This window comes from Zonotrichia leucophrys, chromosome Z (assembly GCF_028769735.1).
Source record: "Zonotrichia leucophrys gambelii isolate GWCS_2022_RI chromosome Z, RI_Zleu_2.0, whole genome shotgun sequence".
Taxonomy (NCBI): Eukaryota; Metazoa; Chordata; class Aves; order Passeriformes; family Passerellidae; genus Zonotrichia; species Zonotrichia leucophrys.
Genome location: NC_088200.1, coordinates 10,323,375 through 10,346,494, shown reverse-complemented (window position 1 = coordinate 10,346,494; position 23,120 = coordinate 10,323,375). Strand labels below are relative to the sequence as shown.

The 23,120-nt window shown below is 42.0% G+C and overlaps 1 protein-coding gene across 2 annotated transcripts; it reads right to left on the bottom strand.

The window, feature by feature from the left end:
• Positions 1-1,236: 1,236 nt before the first annotated feature.
• SUB1 (SUB1 regulator of transcription) lies at positions 1,237-21,519 on the bottom strand. 2 transcript variants are annotated; one of them, XM_064735661.1, is made up of 5 exons: positions 21,437-21,519; positions 19,413-19,485; positions 17,825-17,944; positions 8,523-8,631; positions 1,237-5,771 (listed from the first exon to the last, which is right to left on the bottom strand). In XM_064735661.1, exons 2-5 carry the CDS (start codon positions 19,482-19,484, stop codon positions 5,692-5,694), a joined length of 381 nt encoding a protein of 126 aa, XP_064591731.1. In that variant the 5' UTR covers position 19,485; positions 21,437-21,519; the 3' UTR covers positions 1,237-5,691. The 2 variants fall into 2 exon arrangements, with proteins under 2 accessions (XP_064591731.1, XP_064591732.1); XM_064735662.1 differs by lacking the exon at positions 21,437-21,519 and adding an exon at positions 20,487-20,675.
• Between the last annotated feature and the right edge of the window lie 1,601 nt (positions 21,520-23,120).

Sequence of the window (23,120 nt, the reverse complement as noted above, 5' to 3'; positions counted from 1 at the left end):
GGCTCGGTCAGCTCTCCCGAGCTGTCTGAGCAGCTGTTACTTGACTCTGAGGCGGAAGCTGAATGCCGGCACATTTCCGGCGCTCCGTGCCGTTTTGTGCGGCTCCGACCCCGCTCCTCCCTTCGGGGGTGGTGCCGTTCCCTCCCCCTGGGCTCCCCCTGCCTGCTGCTGGGGGAGGTCCTTGCCCTATAAGGACTTTATTTGAATAGAGCACTCTGATTGGTCTCCCGCTCCACCGCGGGGGCCGCCCCTTCTCCCTCCTCGCCCGTGCATGCGTTGTCAAGCAGACTGACTGCATCTCCGTCCCCCGCCTCTTCCCTTCCGCCCTTGCCATGCGGTTCGGCGCCATATTCAAACGCAAACGGCGGTGATGAGTCCCCGCCGGTCCCGGCGAGGTCCGACAATCTGGCCGCACTCCGCGCCCCCTCTGCCTGTCCCCAGCAGAAGAACTGCGCGTGCCGCTCTGCCTCCCGCGCTGGGCTGGCAACCAGCACGGAAGGGACACATAGAGAAACCGTGGATTTTTCGGAAGGTTCCGCGGGGGGGCTGGGACCCGGCGGGCTCCGCGAGAGGGTCGGGGGGTCCCATGGGGGCTCCGGGGGGTCTGGGCTCGGGCTCGGGTGGAACGCTCCCGGCCCTGGCATATTCCCGCATTCAATCCGATCGCTCTCAGACACTGTGTGCGTCGCGGCCCCCGCCCCCCGCTTTACTGCAAGAAATAAACTTATATGCGCGACTTTCCACGTCTCCTGTTCTTCTAATGCCTTGCGTAGGGCCTCTTCTCCTTTCCCCCACACTCTGAGGCTTTTACCACTGTCTGAGGACTTAGTATCCTGTGCTAAGGCGGCAGTGCGCTTCTCCCACACTTCCGAATATAATATATTTACCGGACGTTCGATCGTCCCGAGCTCTAGGAGCCTTGCAATAGCAAGATTAGAATTCCTGAGCTCACACTTAATTCCCCATTGCTCATGAGCCTGACTTACGACCTTCGCTGCGGGATCCCATGGTCCGTGCTGGTCCGGGGGCATCCCCCCCGCTGTGGTCGGACCGGCCGCCACAGCTGCTGCTTCCCGTCCAGGTGAATCCCCGTTCCCCCGGGCGCTGATCAGCTTCCCAGGTTTCGGCACCAGATGCTGCCTTCTGATACAAGGCAGGCGGCCTGGTTTCAGGAAACAGCACGGCGACCCCCTTCCCCGGGGTCGCTCGGGCCTAAGAAACACGCGGACACCCGTATGGTGGAGGATCAAAGGCCTTTATTCTCTCTTCTCATGGGGTTTTATAGTCTAGGGGGCTTCTACGTCAGGTGAGGGTCTGTCCTTACCATCTATGGTTAGTAGGGAATGGAAAGTTGCTGGGCAAGTGGAAAGTTACTGGCATCTGGTTCAGGGGGCTACATTCCTATGTTAATTTTCTTATCTAAGGGGGCAGGGGCCCTGTCTTCCCGTAACATCACGAGATCTTCCGAACGCCAGGCCCTACCTGCTACAATAGGTTCAAGGCTATGGTCCACTAATTAATCCACCCCCTACAGATCAATCGCTTCAAGGGTGTGAAAAATAAATAACCTTCCTGAAGAAGCCTATGCAGACATAACTGACCAATGATAATAAATGCATGAGATTTTTCTACCTCATCTGTGGCAACATTTACAGTCAAAGAGAAACTCCACTGAAAAGATAATCAGCCAATCTCATAACAGTAACAACATACCAGGCACTTCCCTCCAGGCTGATGTTTGAAAATGTGTTTGTATCTGCTGCTTCTGTATTTACATGACAGCTGTTTTTCATACCCTAGTGAAAAATTTCTATCCCTCTGGGCTACACAATCAGTTTCCTACCTGCAAACACAGACCAAATATAAGATAATGAAGTTTCCAAATTTCCAAATTACAACAGCTGCAAGAAACAGCAAGTACCGTAACATTATAGTGCAGCTAAAATTCTATTAAAAATAACACTATGTCAACAGAAGTCTTTTTATTTCCAAGTGTTCAAATTGTTATTACACATATGCCATTTAACCATTTTTTATTTAACATTAAAGTAATTACAGTTGAAGGGCTCTATTTCCAGTGGCCTCTTTGCATTGGACACTAGAGCAAAACATGAAACATTCCACACGACTAACAATAAGACATTTGAGTTACCAGAATTACAATCATCAACTGTTTTTGCTAACAGATCACATACATACATAACCAGGGCCATCTTCTTTAGAAGAAATACCAAAGTTAGTACTGCATTTGTTTATTTTCAATATGAACATCTATACATACGAGCAACATGATACATGACAGTTTGATTATCACATATACAGTACTTTGGCAGTTCTGTGATGTGTTTTTTCCCCTAAGCTCCATAGTAGGCCTTATTTATAAAACATATTGCTAATATGCCCTGCATAAACACTAAGAATCAAATGTATCTCTCATCACCTAAATGGGAAGGGAGCAGTGCTTTTATCTTGCATTAGACAGCCTCGTCATACATGCACAATTTTCTTCCATGGATACTTCAACACACACCCTAGCTAACACTGTCTGCAAAAAAGAATCTTTAGCCAAAAAAGATTTTAATTTTCTTCTCAAATTAAGAGAAGCTACAGATGATTACATGACAATTCATTAGCATTTATTTCCAAATAATACTGAATGTGTCACACTTTTATAGAGGTTACTTGCATATTACCATCTTACAAGACAGATCAAGTCATCCCATTTTGAGTTCATTTGTGAAACTGACTTGTCTCTTGATATCTACTAATAACTTTGTGGTTAACAAGTACTAATTTCTTTGAATACCTCTACCATCAACTTCCACATGAAAACTAATCGCTATAATAAACCTTTTCACTCAATCTCCCCAGATGAATGATTTTAATTTCCCATCTTCCAGAACACAATTGACCTATTAGCACAGTAATCAAAGTGAGGACAATCTTCCCTCTAATATAACTATGCACTTTTAAGTAGCCACTTCAAAGTTCTGAGGTAAAATGCATGAAATCTGGTTGCAAAATTTTAGACTTAAAGGAACAAAATCACATTATATATATATTACAATAAAAACCACCTAGAACCTGTCTATAGGGATCTGAAGCAATTTATTTCACTCATCTGTGAAATTTTAGCAGCTATTTCATATTTATTCTATTTGGTGCAAATAGCCCTATATGTTGTTAAGAGTCACTCAGAAAAGAATGCTGTGCCCAAAACCACATCTGCTATCACAAACATCTCCTCACCCTTTTATTCACCCTCAACCAGTTCTTAAAAACGTAAGATTTCTTGAGCTATACAGAAACAGATTGAAATTTTATTTGTAATATATCAACAGAGGCTAAGTTAAAAAGCAGTTGAAGATATGTGACATATTTAAATTAAACAACATGCACTTAATTTGATGAAGTCTCTTTTCCTCAGCCTTTAATACCGATTTGCATTGAATTATGAACTCTGCAGCACATAAACAGCATATGGCACTTACAATCATGTCTGCAATATAAACAAATATATCAAAATGTTCTTTAACTAAACAAACAGTAAATCTTGCTTATCTATACAAAATTTAGAGACTCTGTTATCATCAAATGGGAAAATTACACATAAACTAATTAGGTTGGACATTCACCAGTTTTTAAATCTTCTTTTTCATAAAGCTGTTTTATCTTCTTGCTTTGCTTAATTATGTCAGAAAACTAACTCCTCCAATTCTGCTTCCATTTCTTCACTGTAGTTATTTTGTGCCAGCAAACTTTCATCTTGCACCGTCAACTTCCACCCTGGTGTGCCCCTCACATCTCCAAGTTTTCCATCACATTCTCTGTCCTCCCTTCTGTTGTTAGGGACTCAGCATCACCCATAAGCCCTTCCTCCTGGGCAGCCTCTTGTGTAACAGAGCTTCCATGACACACAGCTCCACAGAACCTTTTCCATCTCCAGTGGCAGAGGCTGAGGCTAGAATTGCTGAAGTGCAGGCTGTTGATTTTCAGGGCTCAGTAACAGAGAGTGGTATTTCAGATGCAGGCCGTGATCATGCTGCTGAGACTCAGGAAGGGAAACACACTCTGTCAGCCAGTCAAGAGGAGCTGCATATTGGTTTATCCACGGAAATGCAAAATGGCAGTTTGTCCTCTGAAGGAACAGCACAGGCAGGAGCGGGGCCAACCTCGCCGTCACCGCCGGGCAAAAATAGCAACCTCCAGAAGCCGAAATATTGTCACATCCATAGAGGGTGGCACCGCTGTCCCATGGGGACCGGATGCGGGACGTGCCAGCAAGGGGTGAGTTTGCATCAGGTGACAGCACAGCCCCGGACAGCTTGCTGGCCACCTGGGGAGAAAGGCTAAAAGAACTAAAACCCGCAAACTCCTTGTTGTAAATTATAAATACAGGCTGAGGTAGCAGGGAACCCCCTTAGACACCCCCTAACACAGCGGTCCCTTCCCCCGGTGCAGGAGGGCACAGCGCTGATGGCAGCAGGAGAGGATGAAAGCAGTGAGATGCTCCCAGAGGCTTTTCTGTCCAGGGTACTGGGGCTGACCAGCCAGGCTTGCTGGGTCATGGTGTGCTGTGTACCGGGTAATCCCCCTGGGCTCACTAAGCGCCTTCCGCAGAGAGATCAACCAGCCCTGCACACAGGAGCCACAGGGAGCACCCCGAGGCCTGGGCAGAGCGTGCAGGAGGCAGAAACATGACAGACAGAACGACATTTTGGCTGCAGCAGTTTTAATCCTGTTTGATTGCTTAACCTGTGTTACAGTCTAATTTAAGCATCATTGTTTATGCAATACTTTCAAATGAATGAAAACCCTACAGACAGGTAAACCATTCCTTTTCCATAACTGATTATGCGTTCCAGAATGAATTTAATGCAAACCTGGAAGAGTGTTCTAACTAATAACCACATTTGGAGCCTTTAGATACTGTCTTACTCTGAGGTATAGAAGTTAATGTTTCACATCCAAAGTCCAGAAAAAAGGCTACTTGAATTTTGTAGGTCAACCAAGCTTTAGAAAAATGGGAAGAGAGAGCATGTGTTTTGTGTTCAAGTGTTATTGTTTAGCATAATGCTTCATGCAAGTAATGCAAAACAAGCTATATATTCAAGACTGTTAACATCTTAACCCTTAACATAACATCAAGACCCTTAACATAAATAGGGTAAATTAGCAAACACAGTATTGAAAATTATCTACAAAAAATATGTTTTTCCAAGTATTCACTGTTTGTATCAAGTCTTAAAGCAGACAGCTGTAGGGCAATACCAAAGAAAATTGAGTAAAAGAAAAAGTGAACTTGAGACATCTCAAGAAATCCCCTCATAAAACAAATGAATATTTACTGTAAACTAAACTGAAATTAAAACAACTGCTAAAGCTATTAGGTGGCCTTATCAGCAAACTCCTTGAATCGAAAGGCCATAAACAAGTATGCTTTACATATTACTTAATTTGTTTATTTTACACCATGAGGTGAAAGCAACACAATTCCTTTTAGTAAAGTATACACAAATATCCTCACTCAGAATACACTTTTAATGCACATAAGAAAAGTATTCATCTTACAAATTGTTTTGCTATCCAAATATACAATAGCTTGGAAAACAATATTTTAGAAAACTAAAGCCAATGTAAAAAGACTGCTTAATACAACTAAATGATATAAGTTTTTGTATGGCTCTATCTTTAGAGTTTTCTTACTGCATCATCAATATCAGAAATCTGTTCCTTCAGCTGGTTCCACTGTTCTGGATTTAAAGAAATACCTGAAAAGCATTAAAAATAAACACTTAAGACAGAAAGAAAATTGTGATGCAAGATCTTGTGCAATTATTGTAAAGGCTGTTTTCATACACTAAGCCTCTGTTATACTATTAATACTTGAGTTACTTCAACAACCATCTTAGTTACAAACTGAAACTACTCACTTCCAAAGCTTCAACTGAACTTCAGGTCATTTCTAGACAAGTTTACAAAGAAAAATGTGTGCAACATAATTGTACAAGTACTAGGTAAAAACAAGAAGTGAAACAACTTTGGCCTTGACAGAAGGCAGTACAAATATCCTGGGTGAGAAGAAGGAAATAATTTCTATTCCTGTTGGCTCTTAAAAGCTGTACCTATGCAGACAGGTCTGCTGTGCACTTTTCCATTACTGTAATTCTGAGGGGGAATTCCCCTTTTTGTTTCTTAAACTACTACAAATAGCAGGTGCTGTAAGGAGCCTTTTGGAGAGACTCCCTCTCTACCACTCCCTAGCACTCACAAACCAACACCTAAGTTACTTTTTACTTCAAGTTCTCTACAGCTTCTAGTGACACTCAACCAATAATCATTCAGTACTCCACAAACCATTATTTCAGTTCTAAATTTGATCTCATCTTCCCCTCAAGCAGATGTTTCATCTGTGCTTTGGTCTACTCATTCTTACCCAAAAATTTCTAGAACCACTCTTTGGAAAGTGCAGGCTCCCAGGGCTCCCAGTCATCTCTCTTTTTTTCCTGTCAAGCTCTTCCAACTAATTATTCCTACCCTCCTCTCCCAGTGATAGCTTTCCTTCATTGCTTTCTGCCTGAAGGTAGAGCAGGACCTGAAAACAGCTGAAACTTTGAATTCCATTTTTGGAGCACATAGCCTTTTCTTTTCCATCACTGTCTTATCAGAGCACCATCACAATTTAAAACAGCAAGTTGTGTACATGGGGCTTCCCTAAGCAGTCTTCCACCAGTCTTTGGAGGGCAGGTTTCATCTGAAAACAGGTCAGATGTGCTAACCTTTATCAGGGGATTAAACATCATGAAGATGTCCCTCAATCACAGACCAGATGAACCAACCAAAATTCAGACCTGCTATTTAAGACACTGACAGTAATTTAAACTGCTGGGTTTATTTTTGTTCTATTACAAAATTTTGACTGCTTACACTGGTTTCAGGATAGACAGACAGACAGATAGATAGATAGATAAGCAGCTTATGAGTGCATCAAGGAAACATTCGACTCACATTGTATCAGATTATTTTTATCATAACAAAATTCAGACTCCTGCTGCATTGATGAACACTTCTATCTACATCCTCTCATTTTTGTCACTTGGCCCACCCATCAAATCCTGTTGTTTGCCATTCCAAGTGCACATACTATTGAATTCTACCTTGAAACACAGAACATGAAGTCCTTAGAAGTAACCTTTTCCGTTAACTAGCAACAAATCCAAAACTAGCAATTTTCCTGCAGAGCACCAGTATAGCTATTAATGCAAACCTATTCTCAGTGGTTATTTAAGCAATGTTGAAAATGCTTCTCAAATTTTCTAAATGACTGCTTACTGAGTTGCTACTGAATACACCAGAAGAATGTAACAAACCTTACAGTGATTGTACATTAGATTTCTTCAAGCTTAGCAGCCTGCCAGTACACAAGGCTGGGGAAGGACTTTTTGCAACAGCATGTAGTGACAGGACAGGGAGGAATGGGGGTGGGTGGAATGGAAGTGGATAGATTTAGAGTGGGTATTAGGAAGAAATTCTGTACTCTGAGTGTGACAATGCACTGGCACAGGTTGCCCAGAAAATGTGGATGACCCATGCCTGGAAGTGCTCAAGGCCAGGCTGGATGAAGCTCTGAGCAACCTGGTCTAGGGGAAGGTGTTCCTGCCCATAGCAGGGAGTGGGGTTGAATGAGATGATCTCCAAGGTTCCTTCCAACTCAAACCACTCTGTCATTCTGTGAATCCCCAGGGCAGAACATTTCATACTTACCTTTCACTGATGCTGTATGAAAATGGATAAAAAGTAGGCTTTTCAAAGAGAAGCAATATAACATTAAGCAGAGCACCAGCACTGCCAACTGCCCTACAATCCTCATCTTGAGATGTGGAAGTTCTGAAAATGGTACACAGTGAAGCCTTGCCATGAAAAGCAACTGTACAAGCGGCAACTAGAAGTACTATGGCTTGTGCTGTGCTACAGATTACAAACTTGGGACACTTGAGATATTTCTCCTTCTACTAAAACATTTTTTAACAATTTTTAATAATTAGTCACATTAAATGTTTAGGTTATTTTAATCTAAAATTTAGTAGAAGCTGAAGGACATGGTTGGTTTAATAAAATTTAAAATCTTATGAAAATGATTAAATGTTTTCAGCTAATTCTGAAAAAAGAAATCCAACCATAAGAGGAAATTCAGTTCATTAAGTTAATCACTTGGGGTGGGGGGAGAAGAAATATGGCAGTGGTGTAAATATGTTTATAACTCCCCTACCAAATTTGCTTGTATTTGACATCTTGCTTTCCATAAATCATGGAGGATCTCTTTAGGAGAACAGACTCACTTAAGATTTTATCCATAACCTACAGATAAAACTAATCCTTTGTGAAAATACAAATCATAAGAAAGTGAAAATAATACTCAGTAAGTATAATGCACCAACAAAGGAGAAAAATATTATATAGGAAATTCTACTGCAAAGTGCAGACCATGTTTCAATACAAAGTAACATGAAGCAGAACAATACCTTTTCTGCCAGGCTTCATTTCACCTTCTTGATCCATCCAGTATTCTCTAATATCAATTAAGACTTTCCCTTTAAAATCTCGAACACTGACATACCTCATTTTGCCAATCTGTCAAAACATACAAGGGTCTATTAGGTATTTTACATATTAGAGCATTCACTTTCCCCAGCAGCATTAGACTCTGACATGTCACACTGCAGCTTATTTTAGATGCCACAGAAACAACTAGATTAAATGCTTAATTCAGAGTAGTCAGTAGGCTAATAAGTAACGACTTAAAACTGGTTGAGCAGGCAATGCTCAAAGCAAAAGCAGCTCTCCTAGAATAAAAATACATGTATTCTTTACATACTTGTTTCTAGCAAGTCGTGAATTTATTGTTTTCTGAAAAAAATTATTTCCTTTGCAAAAGTTCTAAACAAAAAAGGACAAAGGGAGCAATACTCCCAAATCTAACTTTTAGTCCATTCCACAAGTTCAGAAAGCAAATTAAGATATTCACATGTGATACCTTCCCCCCTTTTCTTTTAACACAGTAAATACAGATGGAAATGAAAATTAGCCACCAACTGTCCACACCCACTCCCAAGTCTTCATGGGCGCCTGACTGTACCACCAGCTCTTCAAAAGAACAGTCAAATCTTTTAAGTTTACCAGTGTGTAGCACAGTACGAAATTTTGGAACTTGGACTTTAGAATTCCATAATTTTCAAATCAGTGTCACAACTAAATTACATGAGTACCTCTTTTTTTCTGGGGGGGGGGGGAGAAGCTGGGGAAGAATCATACTACCAACTATGCAATACACTCTGAATTTCGGCTTATTCAATATCTTCCCAAACATGATAAAAATCTATCTATTCAGATAAAATCCAAGTACAACATAAATCTGAGAACCAGAAAATATATAATTAAAACATAATCAAGTAAAACTTCTTGCAATTCTAAGAAATCCTTTTTATTCTGCATATATCTTCTGGATACATTTTATATAACAAAAGAACAGATTCTAAAGTACACAATTTTAAAATAAAGCATTCCTTCCTGGTAAAACACTAACTTTCAATTTCAACTTCCTTTATCTCTCCATGTTGCATTTTGATACAATTTAAGGATGGGCCCTACACTTCTGGCCCAAAACCACTAGAATTAAGTTTGACCTGTAAGACTGAAGAACTCTCCAACCAACTACAAAAATTCACAGATGTTTAAGTCATATCCTCTCATTTCACAAAATAGATACAAATATGAATACTTTATCTTTGCTTACATGAATTTTTCTTTTTCTGCAGATACTATATAACATCTAAATTCATTTTAGAACAATTAAGATAATGTAATTCTGAAGCACTTCTACTTCAAAGCATCCTTTAAAATTAATAAGACATTACTGTTCATAAGACAGTATTTTCAATGTATGAAGTTACAATACAGATTTAAAACTCCTGTAATGTTATGGCAGCTTAGCTCTTTCAGACCAAATCTGCTACCATGCCCAAGTCCACCTGCATTCCTGGCAAAGAATAGGAATAGAAAATAGCCTACATGGACAACATTTCTAAGTTTTACCCTTTAATGCTCCAGTAACTTTTAAGGTCACCTCCAGGAACAGCTTCAACTAGTAGCACTCTGCAGCACCCTTTTTTTCCATGGCTACTGAAGAATATTAGTGCCTTCTCAGATTTGTTATAAAAAATAAAATCTAATTCAACATAGCAGATTACAGCTGCAAGTACAGTAGAAGGGTTTAGAATATCATTTTCAAGGATAAGAAAGATTCTGTCTTACTTCAACTACAGTAAGGTGAGGGGCAATAACGCCAAGTTAACTCTCAGTCATGAAGTCTATCTTAGATAAAAGCATTTCTCTATGTAAATGCTGAAATTAAGTTAGACTTCACATCACATCAAGATTTCAGATTAATGTTCCAAATGAATTTCAGATATTTAGTTGAATTCTATGCAAAAGCTGCCACTACTAAAATTATTAAGCTGGGTTCTAAAGTACAGTTCCAAACATCTACACTCAAACAAAATTTAGACTTAACTCGTTAATTAAGTAAATTAATCATCCTTGATACTTAGCTACCTGCAATTCTGATACAGGTTAATTTCTGAATATTTCTTTTTTCATGCACCTGCCGATAAAGATAAGAGTAATTCCAGTGATTGAAGGTATTTTTCTGTCTCTATAACCATTCTAAGAGCGGCTGTACTGAGAGGAATTCGTTTTCTTCACACCGGCTGATGTGTGGCTGCGTTTTGGCTTTGTGCTGAGCCCAGTGATGCTAACACAGAGATGTTTCGGTTGCTGCTGAGCAGAGCTCACACAGAGCCAAAGCCTCTTCTGCTTCTCCCCTGCCACACTGGCCAGGGGTGCTCGGGAGAGTGGGAGGAGACACAGCCGGGAAAGGTGACCCCGACTGACCAAAGGCACATTCCAGACCGTGGGACATCACCTTCAGGGTAGAAAGGGGAGGGAAGAGGAGGGAAGGGGGCATGCTGGGCATGATGACATTTGTCTTCCCAAGTGACACCTAGATGTGGTGGGCACTGCTCTCCTGGAGATGGCTGAACTGCCTGCCTGCCCATGGGAAGGGATGAATTAACTCCTTGTTTTGCTTGCCTGTGTGGCTTCTGCTTTCTCTACTAAACTGTCTTCATCCCAACCCTCGAGTTTTCCAGCTTTTACCCTTCCAGTTCTCTCCCAGTCCCACTGATGGGGGTGTGAGCAAGTGGCTGCCTGGGGCTTGGCTGCTGGCTGCAGTTAAACCATGACAACCATTTATCACTCACCAAACAGAGGTACTTTGAGACCCTACAAACAAACAGGACCACAATTCACCCAAAGAGAGGCCCCACCTGGGGCATCCCAACTCCCTTCTGTCAATTTGCTGTGCCCAGGAACATGGTCCACATGCACCTACCACAAAAAATGGAGTAGCTGCTTTTACCATTCCTTGGTTCTGTGCAATCCTGCACCCCAAAGAAAGGTGTTATTCACCATAACTTCTGAGACATATAAGTGATTTAACTAAGTCAGGGACAGTGGGACTTCCAGACTGGCAGGATTTAAAGTTCAGAGCTCAGGATGTTTGAGTTCAGGATGGGCACTCTCAGCTTTGGAAAAATGCTGAAGGGAAAGTACCTGCTCACCCTCCATGCAGGGTAGATTCATTCCTTCATGCATATTCATATTCTCCACCTTTCCACCTAACAAACTGATAAAACTAAAAAGATCTTGAAGTGTTTTACAGCTTAACAAGATTGAAAAATTCTGATTTTCCCCATCATTTAGTTGGTCAAAGTTGAACAAATTGTAACCCACACTTTGCCATTTTTCAGTGTTAGTTTTTTTTATTCTCTCTTCTCTTCCCAAAATAACACAAATCATATTGAAAGAAAATGCTGGTGGTTTTTTAATTACTTCTTGGGCTAAGACCAAGTTTTTAAGTGGAAGCAAATTTTTATGTCCAAGTTATAACCTCTGAAAAACAACTTCTAATGAGAATGCTGACACAATTTTCAGTGGAGTGACATGAATGGCACCAATATAATGCAGTCCAAACCTGTGGGAAATAAAGCATTTAGTTCCAGGGGGATATGAATTTCCCAACTCAGAATAAAGTTTACGTCTGGTATTTACTGCATTCTAGCAAACATAACAATTTTGCAAACATGCAAGAACTTCAGGGAGTATAAAATTCAATCACAACTCAAAACCTCCTCGTATCAGACACATTTGAGACAAAGAGATCCATAACCCATGGGGGCTAACTTCTTTTCCTCCTCCAGAAAGTCAAGTGTGATTTACCCCAAGTGAATAATAGTAAGAGATAAAATAGGAATTCAGCAAGACCTATACCTAGAAGAAATGTTCAAAAGCCTACAGAAAACCAAAAATGTTATAAAGCGCCTAAAATTACGCACTGCATAGTAACCATGCAGCATGGGAACCACAGAACACACCAAAAAGGATGAGAACGTGAATTTATATGTCCTTTGTGAGTCAGCAGATGTAGTTTCAATGCTGACACGAAGCAGAGCCTGAAATGAGCTATTATCATGTTATTCTTTATTAGTTGTTAAGCACTGACATTTTATTCAGATCTTCACCAGAGAGCCCTTGTCCTATTGGATTTACAGTTGCAGGCCCTCTGCCATTTGTTCCAGCCAACTCTTAACTCCTCTCAAACTCCTAATGTCAAGATGGATAAAGAGATCTGCCAAGACAAACCCAATGACTGCACAAAAAACTACACTGAAGCAACAATACAAGGCTTGAAATGGAGAAAGAGTTAACTGCACTTCTACAAATTACTGTGGGAAATAGAGAAAAAGGAAATGTTTAAGAGTGATGTGAATGGGAAGAGATGGATTACTAAAACAATGGATTAGTCCTCTCTTGAGGACAGGAAAATTGGCACAGAGAACTGCAGAGAACACTCAAGCTCTACCCAGGACATAGGAAGGAATAGCTGTCAAAGCAAAAGGAGCACGAGGATGGAAATTGAGTCTACAGGACAGGTAGATATTGTGCCTCCCAGGCAAAGAATGCAAACAGAAAATAGGAGAAAACCTGATGACTCACATTTGTCACAGGGCTGTCCCTCTGCCTTTCTTTAATCTTGCCCCCAGCTGCACAGTCTCACCCTTGGGCTGACACAGGCACTCGTGTGATGAGAGAGGGATCATCTTCCCAAAAGAAAGCTACTTGCTTGTTCCTGTTGGCTTATTTTCTATCAAATTAGCCACTTGAAGAGCAATGGAGAGAATATAAAAACATCTCTATATCTTGCCTACACCAGTGAGTCACTAAATCAGTTTAGCCAGCTTCCCCCCAAATGTGGGGGCAGCCCTAATGTGCACACAGAAGTTCTCCAGCCCTTCCATGGGGGCTCCATGGTGTAAAAGATTTCTTTCTGACAGGGAGCTGCCTCACTCACTCCATTGACAGACTCACACTTGAATGCAAGCACAATTGAACTTCAGAAGTCTCATTATGAAATCTTTGTTCTCACCCATTTTAGAAGGTACTGGTGTCTTTTTCACAATGTCTAAAAATGTGGGAAGTAATTACTAAGATTCACCCTGGTATGCTGCGAGCCACACAGGTGTCACTGAGCATTTCATAAATATGAAAGCCTGTAGCCTCTAGGCACTGGTCACCAAGTCTCATCAACTTCACATCAGCACATTTTAAGCAGGAATGGCAATAGGTAGCACAGCTGTTTATTTTTAAAATAATGCTGACATCTAGTGGCTGGCAGCACTCACAGAGGTCTGTGCAGGTCTGAAAGATTCATGAGTGTCATCAGCCACACTTTGGAGACAAGAGGCTCCAGCTGGAAATGTCACATCTATCCCAACTATCCAAACTGTGCACTATTCAAACAAAGAAAATGCATAGTGCTGCAGAGAACATAAGCTAAATTTAAAAAAAATACAGGCACGGAAAAAAAGAATTCTCCCTCTTTTGTTCTTGCAAATTACTGTGTAATAAAAGAAATTAGAAGCCGGATGATTAAAAGATAATGTGTCGAAGTGAGGGAGCGACCACCTTAGTTGTTTTTTCGCATCTGACTCTGGTTTATTCATCAATCAGTCACTTTTTATAACCGTGTTAATTAAGTTCATGCATATTGCAAAATCTGAGCTCCTGACAGGCTGTAGAGAAAACTTCAGCTCCCCCTTTTGTTTACAATACCTGAAGTTAGTTTACTGAAACCAAGATCAGTGTTCCCACCATAATATGAAAGGTTCTCAAAACCTTCATATCTATTCCCAGATTGACTGTCTGTTCCCAGTAGCAGCCAAGGACAGAACGGTTTGAGAATCTTGTTGTTTATATAGAAGGTAGCTGAGAACCTAATTATTTACAGGATCAAGCCTGGGAAAGGCTGCTTTACAGCAGGCTTCTATATTTCTTTAAGGCACCTATTGTTCTTGAACCAGGCTCTCCACAATAATGGAGTCAAAACTGCTGCCAGCTGAAGCTGAAGAAAAATGAAGAAGAGACCAGACTTTCCCAGAAATATCAGCTGTCTGAAAATAGTGAGATTTGATGATCTGGAGAGAGGCACATTGAATACTAATCCTACCCCATCCTCACTGTCCCCTGAGAGCACGGCTGCTCCTCCTCTGGCCAGGGAGGAGATTCCTGGGCTGAAGTGTCTGAAGTGACCCGCACACAAAGAGAAACCAAGACAGTTATCATGATTTATAACCAAGTATTTAGTGCAGTTCAAGCTTCACAGAGAAGTTCATATACTTTTTATTAAATAGCACAGATCCTTAGATTATATTATTCTACTGACTTAAATAAATAAGAAAACATTAAAACCATTATTTCCTGGTTTCTGTTTCTTAGAATAAAAAGCACTGAATGTATCTCTGTTCCTTTCGGAGATATGCAACAGACTTCCTCTGTGCGTTTCAGAAGCACCTTCTTCATCCTTTTTCTTAATTTCACTTTCTCTGGATTAAGCTATACACCCACAGAGCAATCATAAACAGCAAAAAATCCTCTGCCCTAGCCAATAACCATATGTAAGGAACACAGGAGTCCTGTGAACAGTGACATCTGCAGCAAAGCAAATTGTGAAATGCATCGGTGACCACCTAAGTTTCGTAATTAGTGTCCTAAACCAGTAACAGTTTCAGAGCATCATGAATTTCTATGTTTACCTTCTTTCAGGAGTCTATGATAAGGACACTGGGAGATTATACTGGAAAAATCAAAGAACTTATGCCTCAAAAGTCAAAGCCCAAGTATGGTGAAAACTCAAAAAAACAACAAAAAAAAGGGGTTGGGAAGTGGACAGAAAACACAGAGACAACTACTGAAATAACAATTTCAGTTAAATGCATGATCATGCCATGTGGCTCTGCTCTGGGTAGCCATTAATGAATCCTGACAAACCTTCTCCAAATCAGGCATAGGTAGATGATACGATTAGTCAAACTAACCAAAGCACATGGTGCAGAGCTCAGGTTGGCTTGAAGCCACAGACAGGAATCTAATGCAGCAAGGCTAAACCCTTCCATGTTAACACAAATTATGCCTGTCCTTAGGGCCTCCAGTAATACACCACACATGGGAGTAACAGAAATTTCTGCATCCTAACAGCACACAAATCCTTCATCAAGTTCCAGAGTATATCAGGTACCCTATAAAATCTAATAAAGCAAAGGCATGCAAATACATAGAATACACCTTGTCTCTTACACTGAACAAATTGTCTTCTCCTTACATTAAAACCATGTTTGTAAGTACTTGCAAAAAAAAATTACACCAACAATTTCAACAAAAATGTAAATGTACATATTTATGAAAACTACAGAAGTCACAATGAGCTCTATATTAAGGGAATCTGTGTGCTTCAAGAACACAGCCTGAGGGTATAGAACAAGAAGACTCTTGGTTTCACATCATTTGCAGCCACTCCCACACACAATATGGACACCACAGAACTTGTGACTATCCTATGAATGCTTTACAGCCCGATTTCCATCAGCTTAAGCCCCTCTGGTAAAGCTATACTGCAAAGTCACTTCCACATCAGAGATCATTTTACTGCCTTGAGAAAGAAGCTCTCCAGAAAGGTTTCTAGTATCATTAAGACGCCTAGAACAAACAAAACTAGATCTAAAAAATTAACAAGCATGCCCTCCTGGATAGGGGGGGGAAGAAGGGGGAGTATCCTCAGACCCACTGTAGTTTTACTTCTATAGTTTAACATCTGCATGTTAGTTACTGCACAGAAGTTTATATAGACTACAAAAACTGACAATGCTTCACCACAACACAATCAGTAGTCTACAAAATATTTTATTGTTGATTACTTCAAAGGCAGGCACAGACTGGGTAATGCTGGTATTTTAGGTCAAGGTGATATTTTAAGATCTGTGTTCTACTCGACACCAGCAGAACCTTGTTCTTGTCAGAGTAATGTGAATCCTCCACTGTCTGTTTTTAGTAACTTTTTATTATCTTAGGTCGAAGAGGTTTCAAGAAACCAGATCATGCATACTTTCGCTTTTATTTGAAAGGATCTGGGCGCATTTTTGCATCAGGGGCACTAAAAATTTTTAAGTTTTCTCCAAGGCTGGAATTTCTGAACATATGACAACCATAGCAACTAGAATTTCTAAACTTACTACAAACATAGCTTTAAGTTTATACACAATTCTTTAGAGTTCTACTTGCAGTTCACTTACTAAGTTGTAAAATTCACTATTTCATTTTTCCTACAGGGTTCAAAGCATGTCCAAGCAGAACTAAAAATATTATACACTTCCTTCAATACAGAAGTCCAGACACAGCCTTCAAGCAAAGTTCTCCCTTCTAAACATAACTGAGAAAGTAAGAACTTGGACATTAAAAATAACTGCTCTGCATGGCAGTATCAGTTAAGCAGGTCTTCTCTCTAGAACAGACTTTTCTTCCCCTGTACTACTTCACACTGCTACAGCCCAGAACCATTTCATTTACATTACTCTGTGCTTCAGTCATCTCACTAGGCACCTTTCCCATACCCTTTCACAAACTTGAGACTCAAAGGCCCAAGAATTTCAGTTCCTTTCCAGCCAGCTAGTCAGAGACCTTTAATAGATCTTGATCCACATCCCCAAAACAGCTAATTCCATGCTGTGTATCAACGCTCAGCACACACTGCTACTGCCTTGGCTAGCCCTGGGAACTGCAATACCCTGAATTAACAAATGCATCTTTCTGCTGAAAAAGAGACATTCATCCAATCTTAAAAACAGGCAATACCACAAGTTACTATCTTCATGGATGTTCAGTGATAAGATCCTACATCATAACATAAAGGAACAAACAAAACTGATTCCAAGATGCTGTAATAACACAGGAGGCCAAGCTGCCCTTGACCTAGTTAAATAGGAACGAAGAGTCCACATTTTGGTTTCCAAGAACATATTTTTCAAGAGCCCTAATTAAAAAAACATTTCCATGTAGAGAAAAACCTGATCTAATATTTCAAGTATACTGACAGCAAGTGCTGTATTTACTGACAAAATGACTACCCACAGATACCAGGAGCAAAGTCATGAGAATTAGATCAATTGATACAACGCAGATTCTTTTACTCTTGTTGAAACCAGACCAGGCTTTTCTGAGCACCTCATGTCAACGCCAGCCTCATAATCCCCTTCGGCCAAGGATTCCAGGAGGCCAAGCACTACACTGTCAGAAAGTTCAGATCACCTCGTAAAATTTATACAACATATGATGTAACATGTTACCTTAACCAGGCTCTATGAGTCATCAATTTTACCTGAAACATATTCTCATCTCTGTTACTGCTTTGCTTAGAAGAAGCTGCACCTTTTGAACTTTCACCAGTCTTTTGTTTCTTTACAGTCTTTTCTGGAGTTACTTGCTTTTTCCGCTTTGCCTTGGAGTAAAACAAAAAAAAAAAAAGAAAAGCATGAGCCACAATCACTCTGTATGCTATAGATAAGTTTACACTGTATATCACAGCCTACTACCAAGCAATGCACTTCATCACCTTCTTGCTGTGAAGACAGGAATTCAAGACTGTACATTTAGGCTGGAATTTAAAGACTTCAAAATGAGCCTGATTCTGTTCTCAGTGAAGTAACACTTTGGCTTTGAAAATAATTTAATCACATCAAAATACATCTCAAAAATCCTTCTCTTTTTGCACAGTAACACAGTCAGTTCAATAGTTTTAATAAAAAAATTAAGTCTGATGGAAATGGCACCCTCTTTTCCCCTAAATGGAACAAAAAGTATAGAACAGCATAGCTTGCAACGCCTCCAAAAAAAAAAAACACCAAAAAAAGAACACAAGAACACCTAGATAAGATAGTAAATAATCCAGAAAAATTATTTATTAAGATAACTAATAAGACAATAAAAAAATCTGGAAACCACATCTACCAGAGACCAGTTTTTTTACTAAGCATCTAACCATTGCCCACAGCATGATAAATTATGCGACATTTTAAAGCATTCAGACCATATCACCTGTAAATCAGATTACACAAAGAAGCTACAAAGTTACTATTTCTACTCATGTAAAAATAGGAGACCAGATCTCTCGATGTACTGTACTACATTAAAACACCTGGTGTCTGTGTTACCACCTATCATTTCTTTAAAAAGATAAATTAACTGGTTTTTTTCTAAATCACTTTGATTTCTACAGTCATTTTGCTTTTGTTCAACATGACTGATACATCCGCACAAACTTCTAACTAAAATAAATATTTAAATTAAACGGAAACATTTGATTTATACATTTACAACAATCATCTTAAAATTTATCCACTCAAAGACACTCAGGTTGGCTCAGCTTCTGAGTGAGAAACTAGGAGATGGTGTAACAGCAAATAAAAGAAAATAAAGCAGAGAAAAAAACCCATGCAAACAAGTAAGCAAGTGACACAAGGAGCCCAGGGCAAGTGCAGATTTTTGTCATGGAGAAGTAATCCATATATTAAAATGGCAGAGGGTGGCTGTAGGCATGTTCTCAAGTTCAAATTCTTCCCACCAAAGCAGTTGATACAGAAGTGTTCAGAAGCTTGCCACAAAGCAGCAAAGAATCACAGGGAATTTGCAATTATCATATGGAATGGCATGAAGAAAACAAAGTGCAACTGAAAAAAAAACTTTTCTTCAGGGAAAAAATAATGCAATCCACCCACACTTGGAAGGTGGATTGTTTGGTTTTTGTTGTTGCAGTTGTTGAGATAAGTGAGTGGGAGAGAAAGTTTCTTAAAGTGTCTGATAAATTATACAGAATGACATGCTTGTTGCAGCACAATGCTCACCTAATTCCTTAACCCAAGCCTGAAACAAAAGAGTTAATACAGTAATGAATTGTATGTATTGTTCACCTTTTTGTCAACTTCACTATCTGAATCACTGGCAGATGAGCTTGAAGATACAAGTTCCTTTGATTTAGGCATTCTGGGAAAAGAAAAATAACATGAAAACACTATATAAGGAATGACATTCCACTTCGGCTGGAAAGCAATCTTCAAACCTGTTTGTACTGGCTCATCTTCTTCAAGCCCTCCTAAAGATTTTCCTATCCTTTCATTTAAGCTTTAAATATGCACTGCAGATGCAATATCAAGCACTCTTCCCTCTTGTCTCTTTTCCTTTTTTTGCTGCAACTGCATTAAAACACATTTAGAGCACATTAAATGCAGTGGTTTGGCTTCTGAGCTGTCTACAGCAGAATGATTTTTCACGATTTTCATATATCCCTGCACATGACAAAACCCACAATGTAAAACACACAATACAATAGTGCCCTCCAGCTGAATCCTTTCTGTTACATCCACAAACGTGAATTATTAACACTCTAGGAGTATGTACATTATGTCACAGGCATTTCACCCAGTTGGATTTGCAAGCAACATGCAGCACAATTGTCACACACGTGACGCTTGAGCTCACACCTATAATGTAACAGTCTGAAATACACCTCAGCTGTAAAGAGCTACAGCACTGCAATTAATATTTTCACTGCAACTTCAACACATCAGTCACTGGAGACTATTAATTCGCCAGACAAGCGGACATTCAGCATTCCTTGAATGCGTGCTGCCAGGTGTCCTTGCACGTCACCGTAGTATGCAAACATGTGGTTAGGTATAGCGGTTACACATCGTCCCTGCTGCTAGAAACTTTGAAACAAAAATACCGCTCATTCGGTCTTTTAGAGTAAAATTAAGCATCCCTGAAACTGTACAACACAAACATCGGCTAGGAAAGGCCAAGATAGCATTACAGAGTATCTCAGGAAAGAAAAAAGGAATAACAGTGAAACGGGCAGTGAAATAAAACCCCCACATATGCAAATGAAAAGAAAAAAAAAACCAAAAACACCAACAAAACTAAACAACCAAACCGGAGTCCAAATAATGCTAATGGATCAACGTAGTTCTAAAGCTGGCCAAGACCTGTGGTAATAACTTGTAGCACAAGGACGGAAGCTGCAGCACTGCACAGGATACAGGGTGTGAGGAAGCACACAAGCCACGCTCTAGGATGGAGGCAGAGGAGCGCTGGAATGGGACAATGTGAAAATAAGCAAACGGATGACACTGAGTCGGCGAGCCAAACGATGTTTCGGGGGATGACCCCGGGGTCCGCATGGGACGGAGAAAGGGACAATATGGAGGAAGGTGTGGGCGGAAAGCGGAGGAAAAAGGGATGTGGGGTGTTGGGTGCTCCCCAGGAGAGGCCGAGCCTGAGGAGACACCGCAGCGCCGGCGAGGGGGACGGGATGAGCCAAACCAAAGGAGACTAGGGAAAGGTAAGGAAAGGAAGACGAATCGGGAACTCCAGGTAGGCGGATCCCAGCCGCCATTTTCCTCCCCTATTCCTCTTTTCAACGACTCGTGTCGCCCCCCGAAGATAAGAGTCGAGACCCGAACAAGGGTGGGGGGCCAGGGGGTGGGCGGGCGAGAACGTCCAGTTCTTCCCGGGGCAGGGCAGCAGCGAAGGGACTGCGGGTTACCCGCGGCTGACTGGGTGAAAAGAACAGCACGGAAACTAACGGGCACGGGGTCGCCGGCGGGCTGGGTCTACCCCCGGCCCCCGGCGCCGGGGGGAGCGCGGCCGGGCGCCATCTTATCCCTCTATCAGACTCTGTGCCCCACAACATGGCAGCTCCCCCTCAGCAGCGGCGGCTCGCTCCTCCCGCTCCACAGCAGGGTATCCCCCCCGCTGGGCACCGCGGGCACTCGAGGAACAAGGGGAAGCCTCGCCTTGCGGCCACCGGTCCGCGGCTGTCCCGATCGGGCCGGGAAGTGCCGCGGCGGTGGCGACGGTAGCGGGGGTCGTGGGAAGGGGCGCGCAAGAGAAAATGGCGGCGTGGCGGGGGCGCGCGAGGGGACCCAGCACTCACGTCCTGCTCCGCGCGTGGCTCCTCCGCAGCGCGACACAAGCGGAACTGACGCGGCTGATAACGCCCGCCCCGGGCCGCTCACGTGGGGCGGCGGGGGGCGGCTTTAAAGGGGACGCGGCCCTTTGTCCCCGTGGTCGCTCGTTCCCGCCTCCCCTGAGGGGCGGAAAAGGGATTGTGGTGCTGGAAAGGAGATTTTACAGGATCACAGAAAGTCCCGAGTTTGTAGAGACTCACAGAAAACATCGACTCGAGCTCCTGGCCCTGCACAGGACACTCCAAGAGTCATACTCTGTGCCTGAGAGCGTTGTCCGAACGCTTCTTGGTGCTGTGACCACCTCTCTGGGGAGACTGTTTTAGTGCCCTACCATCTTTTGAGTGAAAAACCTCCTGGTATCCATCCTGAACCTCCTCTGACTCGCTGTTGCTGGCCATGAGGGTAAAGACATCGGTACCTGCCTCTCCACTTCCCCTCGTGAGGGAGCTAGAGACTGCCATGGGCATTAGGAAGAATTTCTTCACAGAAATGATTAGCCATTGGAAAGGGCTGCCCAGAGGGGTGGTGGAGTCATTGTCCCTGGAGATGTTTAAGGAAAAACTGGAAATGGCACTTGGTGCCATGGTCTGGTTGACGTGGTGGTATTGAGTCACAAGTTGGACTCGGTTGTCTCCAAGGTTTTTTCCAACTTGATTCTGTCATTTCCTGAAGTATCCCCTCAGTCTTCCCAAGGCAGAAAAAAACCCCTACACTAATTCATAAATAGCAGGGTTTTTTCACGCTCTGCAGCCGTTCCTCGATGCCGCTCGGAGCCGCCCGGGCAGCGGCGTGAGGCGGGGTGCGGCTGCAGTGGGCGGCTTTGCATAGCGAAACCACGGCCCCGCCGCACCTGGGGCGCCGCTCGGCAGCCCCTCCTGATGCTTCCCCTCCTGATAGTTTCCTTCCTGATGCTTCGCCTTCTGCCACCGGATCCGCCTTCTGCCACTGGTGCCCCGGTTTTCCTTCTCTTACCGCGGGGCTCTGCCGCTGAGGGCACCTGCCCGGGAGCTGGAGCACCGCGGATAGAAGGTTAAAGCAGTCTCAGCGCCTCTTTAAAACACCTACATTTTAAAAGTTGTCCAAGCAAATAGCCTTGAAAACGTGCTGACAATGTTGGGGGGTTTTTTTCTGTAGCATGTTCAAACGGTTTATGCATCCCGAGCGCCCTGCTGAGGAGGGCTTGACAGGACTGAGTTCACCTAGACGAGTTCTGCTTCTGAGACACACCGAGACGGGAGGAACCTGAAGAAAGGGCCCTCTGTCCTCAGCTTTGTAAAAGGAGACATTTAGCAGCCTTTGCAGATTGCGATGGACCAGGCATGCTGTCAGAGCACGAAGTGGCTTCATGTTGTCTTCTCTGTTACCTGTTGAGTTTATGATGAATGTAATGTTTCAGTTTATGATTAATGTAATTCTATGAATGTATACAGAATATAATGAATTTAATGCTATTACTAACATTAAAATACGATCATGATTCACATAAAACTAACACAGCTTGCTCCTATTTGCTGATCACTGTTTGCAGCAATGGGTCATGTGTTGCAAGTAATGACAATTCTTCAGACACCCAGTACCAGTTAAGTCTTTTCCTCATTCTTACTAACTCTAGACTTAACGCTTTTGCTACCACAGGAGTACAAGATTTTT